The sequence below is a fragment of the Rhincodon typus genome, unplaced genomic scaffold (genome assembly GCF_021869965.1).
Source record: "Rhincodon typus isolate 14 unplaced genomic scaffold, sRhiTyp1.1 hic_rhity00004571, whole genome shotgun sequence".
In the NCBI taxonomy this organism is placed as follows: Eukaryota; Metazoa; Chordata; class Chondrichthyes; order Orectolobiformes; family Rhincodontidae; genus Rhincodon; species Rhincodon typus.
Genome location: NW_025970209.1, coordinates 2,659 through 12,690, shown reverse-complemented (window position 1 = coordinate 12,690; position 10,032 = coordinate 2,659). Strand labels below are relative to the sequence as shown.

The window sequence follows — 10,032 nt, the reverse complement described above, 5'->3', positions numbered from 1 at the left end:
TGCTTGGCCTGCTGTGTTCATCCAGCTCTACACCTTGTTATCTCAGATTCTCCAGCATCTGCAGTTCCTACTATCTCTGAAAGAATTTTTGAAGTGTTTGGACAGTGTCTGAAACTGCGTTGAGCTCTTGCCTTCTCAAATATTGCTACCCATGAGGTATTCTATCCAACAGGAGTCCAATCATGCTCACTGGAAAAATGCCAAGTATTCCTGTGGTAAAACATTAGCGTACACACACAAGCATTTAACCGAGAAAAGTAAATATCTAAACCAGGAGGATGATCCAAGGAGTTTTCACTATGGGCATATGAACATTGAAAAAAGAAACTAAAGCTCACTCCACACAAACAGCTAATGGATAGAGTTGGCAATTACACTGTGGCAGTCAACATGCAAAATTCCCCTTTTTCCAACCGACAACAAAACTAATTTGAGAATTAGTTGAGCAACACAAGACAACAAAAGCAAAAAAAAACTGTCAATGATGTAAATCTGAATTTAAGAGAGAAAGGAATTCCTCTCTCAATGCCCTTTCATCCTAATCTCTTACTTAGTTTAACGGTTTAATCACTCACTCACAGGCATATTATAAAAGACATGTTATTACAATGAAGGCCCCTGAGATTGATTGACCCTTAACAAATAATTTTATTGAAAACATTTTGGGTTAAAAGAACAATTTTCTATTTCTCCATCTGAATCACAGAATCCCTGTTTGGCTCGAGTCTACACTGACCTTCCAAAGAGCATCCCTCCCAGACCCAACGCTAACCCTGTAACCCTGCATTTCCCATGGCTAATGCATCTAACCTGCACATCTTTGGACAGTGGGAGGAAACCAGAGCACCTGGTGGAAACCCACACAGACACAGGGAGAATGTGCAAACTCCACACAGGCAGTCGCCCAAGGGTGGAATCGAATCCTGTGCTGTGAGGCAGCAGTGCGAACCACTGAGCCACCGTACTTATCTCATTAAGTTAGAAAGCATGCACATGTTTAGATAATTCCATCCAGATTGAGCACATCGAGGCATTGATCTGGGCAATATTAATCACGCCTAGTCAAGACTTCTATGAGAAGCTCAACATTTTAAGTAGAACTTATAATCACGAAGAAGAACACAAAAGACAATGTAAAGGATCATACAACTATGAATAACGTAATTCTTGAGCAGCGTTGTTTTATTTACCAACATATCAATAAGGAACAAGAGTAGGCTACTCAGCCCTTTAAGCCTGCTTTGCCTTTCAATAATATCATGGCTGATCTGATTTTAAACACCAACTCCACAGTACAGTTCTGTGTATCCCCCAATAATCTTTCACCCTGTCTGCCATCAGGAATCTCTCGACCTCTGCCCGGAACAATATTTAAAGATTCTGCAACTGCTGTCTTTTGAGGAAGGGAATTCCAAAGACTCTAAAACAAAAAAAAGTATGAACTGTGGATGCTGGAAGACAAACAAAACAATAAAATCTCAGCAGATCTGGCAGCGTTTGTGGTAAGAAAGCACAGTTAAATGTTGAGTCCACTGACTCTTCTTCAGAACTCAGAGTGCTGAAGGAGAAACACTGGTCCTAATACGTTAACTCTGCTTTCTCTCCAAAGATGTTGCCTGACCAGCTGAGTTTCTCCAGGAATTCCCACTTTTGCTTCCAAAGACTCTTAACCCTCAGAGAAAAGAAAAATCCTCATCTTTGTTTATAAAGTAAGGGGGTGCCCATTTAAAGCAATCACTTAGTTCTAGATTCTTCCACAAAAGGAAACATCCTTTTCCATATCCACCCGGTCATGTCTCCTCAGGATCTGATATGTTTCAATTAAGTCACCTCTGACTCTTCTAAACTCCAGAGGATATAGGCCCAGCCTGTCTAGCCTTGCCTCATATGGCAACCTGTTGATTCCAAGTATTAATCTAGTAAACCTTCTCTGAACTGTTTCCAATGCATTTATGTTCTTCTGTAAGTGCAGTGACTATTACGGTACACAGCACTTTAGATATAATCTCAGCAATGCCCTGTTTAATTCAAGCATAACCTCTCTACTTTGGTATTCAATTCCCCTCACAATAAAACAGAACATTTTATTAGCTTTCTGATTGCTTGCTGTACCTGTAGACTAACCTTTTACAGTTCATGCATTATGATATCCAGATCATTCTGCAGCCTCTCACCATTAAGATAATATGCTTGTTTTTATTCTTTCTGCCAAAAAGGACCATTTCACAATTCCCCATATTGTACTCCTTTTGCCAGATCTTTGCTCATTCACATATCTCTTTGTAGGCTCATCATAGCCACTTCACAAATCACTTTCCTACCTACGTTTGTGTCATCTGTAAACTTAGTTCCTGTACCACTGGTCCTTTCATCCAACTTGTTAATATAAATTGTAATGAGTTGAGGCCCAAGCAATGACCCCTGTGGCATATGACATATGACAATCTGCTAGCCTGAAAAAGACCTATTTATTCCCACTTGGTGGATCCTGTCACCCAGCCAATATTCTATCCATGCCAATATTAAACATCAACACTGTGAGCTTTTAGCTTCTGCAATAAGCTTTGATCTAGGTCCCTATCAAATGATTTCTGGAAATCTAAGTGTCCTACTTCGACTGGTTCTCCTTTATCTACAACACAAGCTACCTCTTCGAAGAAATCCAATAAATTAGTTCGGGAGGTGAACAGAGATTTAGAAATAGTGCATGGGCAATAAGTAGTGGGTCTAAATAAGGAATAGGAATCAGTGCAGGCTTGGTGGGCCGAATGGCCTGTTTCCCGTGCTGTGTTGTTAAATTCAATTTCCCTTTAAAAAAATATGTTGGCTCTGCCTGATTATTTTGAAATCATCCAAGTGCCCTGCTAGAATATCTTCAATCATAGCTTATAATGTTTGTCTTTCGACTTTATTTTAGAGATAGGAAATGTCAGTTGGAGAAAAACAATGTTCGAAAGCAATGAGAGAAAGTTGTAGCAATCCAGTGACCTGATTATTACAACCAGAGCAATAAGTTGACAGTGGAAAGCTGATTTTAAAATATATTTATAATAGGGAAAATGTCTGACAGAAATTTGCCAAAAAGCATCACGTTTTGCAGGCCAGAATATGCACACAGGCAAGATCTCTAATGAGATGAATAAGAACAGTCTAAGAAACCTCCATATGATTGCAATGTGAGTCACACAGGACAGCAAGACTACAGTGCAGTTTGTGCACTGCAGCTACAGCAAGGAAAATTTCATTAAAGTTTGGAGTTTCTGATTTGGACTCTAGAATCATACAGTACAGAAGAGGCTTGTTTGCCCATTAAATCTATACCCCCAAAAACTCACTATCTACACGAATCCCACTTTCCAGCACTATGCCCAGATCCTTGAAAGTTATGACCCTTCAAGTGCTCATCTAAATAATTATCAACGGTGAGATTTCCCTGCCTCAACTACCTTCCCAGGCAGCGCATTCCAGATTCCCACCACCCTCTGGGGTTTTCCTCAAATTCTCTCTGAACCTCCTGCCTTTTGCTTTAAAATCACGTCCCCTAAGTATTGTCCCCTCAACCAAAGGGAACAGCTGCTTTCTATTCACCCTGTCCCCATAATCTTATACATCTCTAGCAGGATCCTCCCTCAACCTTCACTGCTCCAAAGAAAATGACCCAAGCTTATCCAGCCTCTCTTTGTCGCCGAAATACTCCATCCCAGGCAACGGCTGTCAGGTTGTAACATCAACAGAATTCTGTGACGACCACTTTTCTACATACAGAATACACTGGATCAAATATGGTCATTTGCAGTTTAACTGTACTTTCCAAATGTATAGTGGGTCTTGCATTGTGGCCTTACCTTCCGAAGTATTTCATTCCCCTGTCGATTATTCACGTTGTGTTTGGCAATCTCACGCTTGTACTCATACTCGTACAAGCGGTCTGTAACATTCAGCAGCAAGATCCCAGGGTTAGAGGTCACATCCTCACATCTGTGCACAATGCTGCTTTCAGGGTCGGGGGACGGAATGGTATAGCGGAGGATTAGTCCCATTATTAGGCCTAAACAGAATCAAACAGAAAACTTGTTGTCAACTTTTCATAATCTTTTGTCCTCACTGAATTCTCAAATTACCGTGAGAAATATACGCAATTAATATATTTGTGAATTAGCATGTTCTGGGATATAAAAATGGTTGGGGGGGCGGGGGGGAAGGCAGTGGCATCATGGTAACATCACTGGGCTAGTCATTCAGAACCCCAGGGGACTCGGATTCAAATCCCACCCTGGCAGATGATGCCTCAGGGAGGAAATGGCCTAGTGGTATTATCACTGGACTGTTAATGCAGGGACCCAGGTTTGCATCCCAACATGGCAGATGGTGGAATTTGAATTCCATGAAAAACTGGAATTAAGTGTCTGATGAGGACCATGAATCCAGTGTCGATTCTCGGGAAAAACTCATCTGATTCACCGATGTCGTTTAGGGAAGGAAACTGCCATCCTTACCTACATCTGACTCCAGACCCACGGCAATGTGGTAGACCCTTAATTTCTTCATTTCTGAAAAAGGGTCCAGACCCGAAATGTCAGCTTTCCTGCTCCTCTGATGCTGCTTGGCCTGCTGTGTTCATCCCACTCTACACCTTGTTATCTTAGACCCTTAACTGCCCTCTAGATAACTAGGGATGGGTAAAAAATGGCAGTCCAGCCAGTGATGCCCTCATCCTGTGAATGGTTAAACAAAAATTTGATTCCAATACCAAAGAGCCGACCTCAGGGGAAATATGTAACAACTGTCAATTGTCATAAAAACCCACCTGGTTCACTAATGCCCCTTAGGGAAGGAAATCTGCCATCTTTACCTGATCTGGCCTACAATGTGACTCCAAACCCACATCAATGTGGTTGTCTCTTAACTGGCCTCTGGGCAATTAGGGACAGACAATAACTGTCGTCCTAGCCAGTAACACCCACATCCCATGAACAAATTGAAAAGAAAACAAACGCAAACGAGAGTCACCAATACTTACTCTCAAATGCTTCACCAACAGGGCCCTATTGTGGGTTTGTAGATAAAGAACTCTATAGCACATTTGAAATGTTACAGTTTGGGTAAGTTAATGATGTGGAGGTGCCGGTGTTGGGCTGGGGTGGACAAAGTCAGAAATCACATGACACCAGGTTATAGTCCAACAGGTTTATTTGAAATCACAAGCTTTCACAGCACTACTCTGAGGAAAGGATTACACCTGACAAAGGAGCAGCGCTCTGAAAGCTTGTCATTTCAAATAAACCTGTTGGACTACAACCTGGTGCCGTGTGACTTCTGATTTGGTTAAACTAATGACACAGATGCTTTCTCAGCATTTAAATGCATGAATAAAGTCATGATGGAAGTCCAGAAGTCCACAAGCTACTTGGTCACTTGTGGTCAGTGTGTTCTTCCTGCAGTTTGTTGGAGATTTTGACACAAACATAGCTGAGCAATTTACACATCGGGACAAAGTGCAATCTGCTGGGTGAATTTCCTGTGTAATAGTTCAAATACTTCCCAACAATTAATTCCAAAACAACAGGGAAGAAGAGTGGGAATGAATCACCTCGGAGATGAGGGGAACCCAAAAGAAGTGGGAGAACAGGATTAAAAATAACACAATGATTTCATTAATGTGGAGAACAATAAGCTACACTTTCTTCATTGTACTCTGTGAGGACTGTAGGGCAGGCTTTTATCTAAATTGGTGGCATAAACCAGGAAGTATCAGGATTAAACACAGCAGCAGTTATTTAGTTCCAATGACAGCAATGGAGGTGAATATCAGACACTGTGTACAACAGACAATCCATTATCACCTATTTTATTTCCCCAGTTGAGGAAGACTTTTATCCCTGTGTGTTCAATGTATTTTTACATTGCTATTATGAATTCTATTTTATCTAGCTGTTTTATCAAGAGAACTTAGAAGGAGCCAAGATACAGAAGAATAATTATACTTTTACACATTTACCTAAGTGGCTCATATTTCTGACATGACCAGACCTTACCAAGCAGGAGTAATTGACAGTGTAATTGAGGTTCCAGAGCAACAAGGATTTAGAAAACGTCTCAATTGTGCCCAGTTGTAGGCACCATATTATACAGCTTGTACCTAGGTACCGGTGTACCTAACATGTCACTCTAAGTGGTAACTGGTAAACTTTTCACTGTACTTATGGGAGTACATGACAATAAACCTAATTCAATTCAATTCAATTCACAATGTAGTGAAGTGATTCAGATTGAATTCTAGGGATGAGAAACTTCAGTGATAAGGATAGATTGAACAGGCTGGGACTGGTCTCCTTGGATAGAAGGCAGTTGAGAGGAGATTTGCTGGAGGTTTTAAAAGTCATGAGTAGGCTGGATAGAGCAGATAGGGAGATGTTGCTCAATCTCATAAAAGGAAAAAGAACAAGTGAGCATAGATTTAAAGTGATGTGTAGATGAAGCAAGCGTGATGTAAGAAATGTTTTCTTCATACAGCGAGTGGTTAGGGTATGGAATACACTGCCTGGAAATGTGGAGGGGAATTGGCTGGTTATTTGAATAGAAATGATGAGGAGGGATATGGGGAAAAGGTAGGAGATTACCCAGTGCCAATAGAACCAGTGCACACATGATGGGCTGAATGGTCTCATTCTGCATTGCAACAATTCTGTGATTCAAGAAAGGTTCCAGATTTAAAACTTCTGGGCTTGAAGCACTTCTCCCATGTCCCTACCCCAACCCCCACACACCAGGCCTTGTTATCACAGTCTGCTATTACCCACAACCTATTGTTAGCCACTAATAGACCCCTTCAGAAGCTATTCATTCTCCCAGGCTGATTGTTGTCCACTCCTTTGTTCTTCTCTCTCTTTAGGCTCTATCCCCACCTATCATTTACTCCTTAACCCTTTCCCCAACCCTATTTTCTGCACAAAAAAACCAACCTGTTCCTCGCTACCATCTGCTCTGAGGAAGGGTCACTGCACCCGAAGCGTTAACTCTGATTTCTCTCCACCAATGCTGCCAAACCTACTGAGCTATTTGCAGCAATTTCAGTTTTTGTTCAAGAAAGGTCAGCCTAGCACGTGAAAGAAACTTGCAGGACAAGTAAGTAATTCTGAGACAGTAGGAATTAGTAAGTAATTCTTGTTGTTTGATTCAAAAGGGTTAGCATGAAAGCTAAAACTATTATAATGTAAAAGGTTTTCCAAGCCCTGACAGCTCATTGAAGTACAGGACTTCCTTCCTTAAAATCATTGGCTTCAATGCCAGGCTCATACCACTGTTCTTAAATGGCCTTTTCCATAAAAGTTTTAACGATGAGGAGGTGCCGGTGTTGGACTGGGATGGACAAAGTCAGAAATCACATGACACCAGGTTATAGTCCAACAGGTTTATAAATCACAGAAGGTAAGTCTGCAAGTACAGCCAGTAATCAGGAAGGCTAGTAGAGTGAGAGATAGTAGGAACTGCAGATGCTGGAGAATCTGAGATAACAAGGTGGAGAGCTGGATGAACACAGCAGGCCAAGCAGCATCAGAGGAGCAGGAAGGCTGACGTTTTGGGCCTAGACCCTTCATCAGAAAATCTGATGGCTAGTAAAATGTTATGCTTTATTGTGAGGGGCATTTTTTTTCTTTATTCATTCATGGGATGAGGGCGTCATTGGCCAGGCAGCATTTATCGCCCAACCCTAATTGCCCAGAGGGCAGTTAAGAGTCAACCACGTTGCTGTGGGTTTGGAGTCACATGTAGGCCAGACCAGGTAAGGATGGCAGTTTCCTTCCCTGAAGGGCATTAGTGAATCCAGATGGGTTTTTCTGACAATCGACAATGGATTCACGGTCATCATTAGACCCTTAATTCCAGATATTTATTGAATTCAAATTCCACCATCTGCCGTGGTGGGATTCGAACCTGGGTCCCCAGAACATTATCTGGGTCTCTGGATTAACAGTCCAGTGATAATACCACTAGGCCATCGCCTCCCCATCCCCTGATAAAGAAGCAGTGCTCCAAAAGCATGTGATTTCAAATAAACCTGTTAAACCGTAACCTGGTATCGTGTGACTTCTGAATAAATATTTTAGGATAAATGAGTAGATCTACTATTACCGTTCTCCACTTACTGTCCTAAACTTGCTGCAACTGAAAGCCCAGATGTTTAAATGTGGGTAGCAGAGAAAGGAGCCAATTGGCACCATTGTTAAACGTCTTTAGGTCAGGGCCTTCATTAATAAATTAAAGTTTGCTGCACTAACAACAGGGAAACAGTCACCATTAACATTCATTTCTCCCACAAGATGGGCAGCATCTTGGGGAGTCCGTTTACATGCAGGATAACGAAGAAACTTGGAAGTTGTTGGTCAGTAAATCTAGTGCTAAACAGCCCCAATGGTCCTGGAAATGCTAGTTCTGTGTTAAATGGACTACCAATTTTTTTCATGATAATAGAATAAATTCATGTTTTTAAAAATGTTTATCCTTCACTTCAGCTTCTTTTGCAATTATTTACTTCACTACATTTATTTAACAAACTGAACATTTACAAAGCAAAACACAAACCACTTTTAAATTTCCCACTTTGCTGTACATGAATAATTCAATTTGATTGGTACTTGATTAATAACATCATTGCTGCCACATGCCAAAACATCACCTTGACTGTACATCAGTGGTAAGCTACATCAGAAAAAGGGGCACTTCTGCCAGACAGATAGTTAGATTTTTATGCATATCTTTCAAGGACACTGGGGAACACCCTTGCTCGGTGAACTACTGCTTAATCCAGGCAAATAGATCATGAAGCATATAAACTTCCGCCTGATACTCTCCATAAAGTTCTCTGCACATTGTGTCTGTGACAACGTTTTCCTTTGTACTGCCTGTGATCAGTACTCTGGCATGTCGAAGGTATGAGTTCTTTTACCCTAAGTACGATGATAAAATAAATCCAACAGCAAGTTTCTGGTGAGGATTAAAGTAAAATGAAATTATCATAACCTGTCCCTTTTATTATTAAAATATAATAACTTATTTACACACAGAAAGGGTAGAAACGTAAGAGGTCAAAGCAATATTTACTTAAAATCACAGTCTCTTTTGTGGAAGGCCTGTAGTTTCTTGGATGATGGTGAGGCTTTAACAGGTGAAGCGAGCATCTGGTGAAGCAAAGGAAGTTTACTCACTTATGAATACCATATGATGTAGGAGCAGAAGGATGTCATCGAGCTGATCATGTTTACTCTACCATTCAAAGAGATCATAGTTAATCCGACAATCCTCAGATCCATTATCTTGCTTTTCCCTTATTGATTAAAGATCACTCTCAGCCTCGAATATACAACTCAACCTCTACAGCAACAAATTCCCCAGATTCATTCCCGTCAGAAGAAAGTCCTCCTCATCTCCACGTGAAATGGTCCACTCCTTACATTGAGATTACGGCCTCTGCTCCTCCACCCTTCCACATGGGCAAACTGGTGAAGTTTATAGTCCAGCTTCCAAGTTGGCTCTCAATAGAGTTCAAAGTTGGAACGCAATTGGAAGCAGTCCTTCTGCAATTGTCAGCTGACTAACCTCATAGAAAGTTCATCGATAGAATCCCTACAGTACGGAAGCAGGCCATTTGGCCCCTCGAGTCCACACTGACCCTCTGAACAGTATCCCACCCAGACCCAACCCCCCCTCAACCCTACCCCTGTAACCTTGCATTTCGCATGACTAATCCACCAAACCTGCACATCCCTGAACACTACGGGGAATTTAGCAAGGCCAATCCACCTCGCCTGCACATCTTTGGACTGCAGGAGAAAACCCGCACAGACACAGGGAGAATGGCTGTGTGGAGTTTGCACAGTCGCCCAAGGGTGGAATTGAACCCAGGTCCCTGGCGCTGTGAGGCAGCAGTGTTAACCACTGAGCCACCGTGCTGCTCTCAGCCAGTTTGATGGCTGTTGGTGGAATTCCCTTTGTTCTGTAAGCAGCTTCCACCAACAGCCATCAAACTGGCTG

At 41.7% G+C, this 10,032-nt stretch overlaps 1 protein-coding gene across 1 annotated transcript in view; it reads right to left on the bottom strand.

Annotated features, from left to right (window-relative positions):
• Nucleotides 1-3,845: 3,845 nt before the first annotated feature.
• LOC109935068 (sodium/hydrogen exchanger 9-like) overlaps nt 3,846-10,032 on the bottom strand; it is a gene marked incomplete at its 3' end in the record, with an annotated part of 7,547 nt that continues 1,360 nt past the window's right edge. Inside the window, exon 2 of the mRNA XM_048593921.1 lies at nt 3,846-4,048. Within this exon, the coding sequence (XP_048449878.1) occupies nt 3,846-4,048 (203 nt within the window). The remainder of the gene's footprint in view (nt 4,049-10,032) is intronic.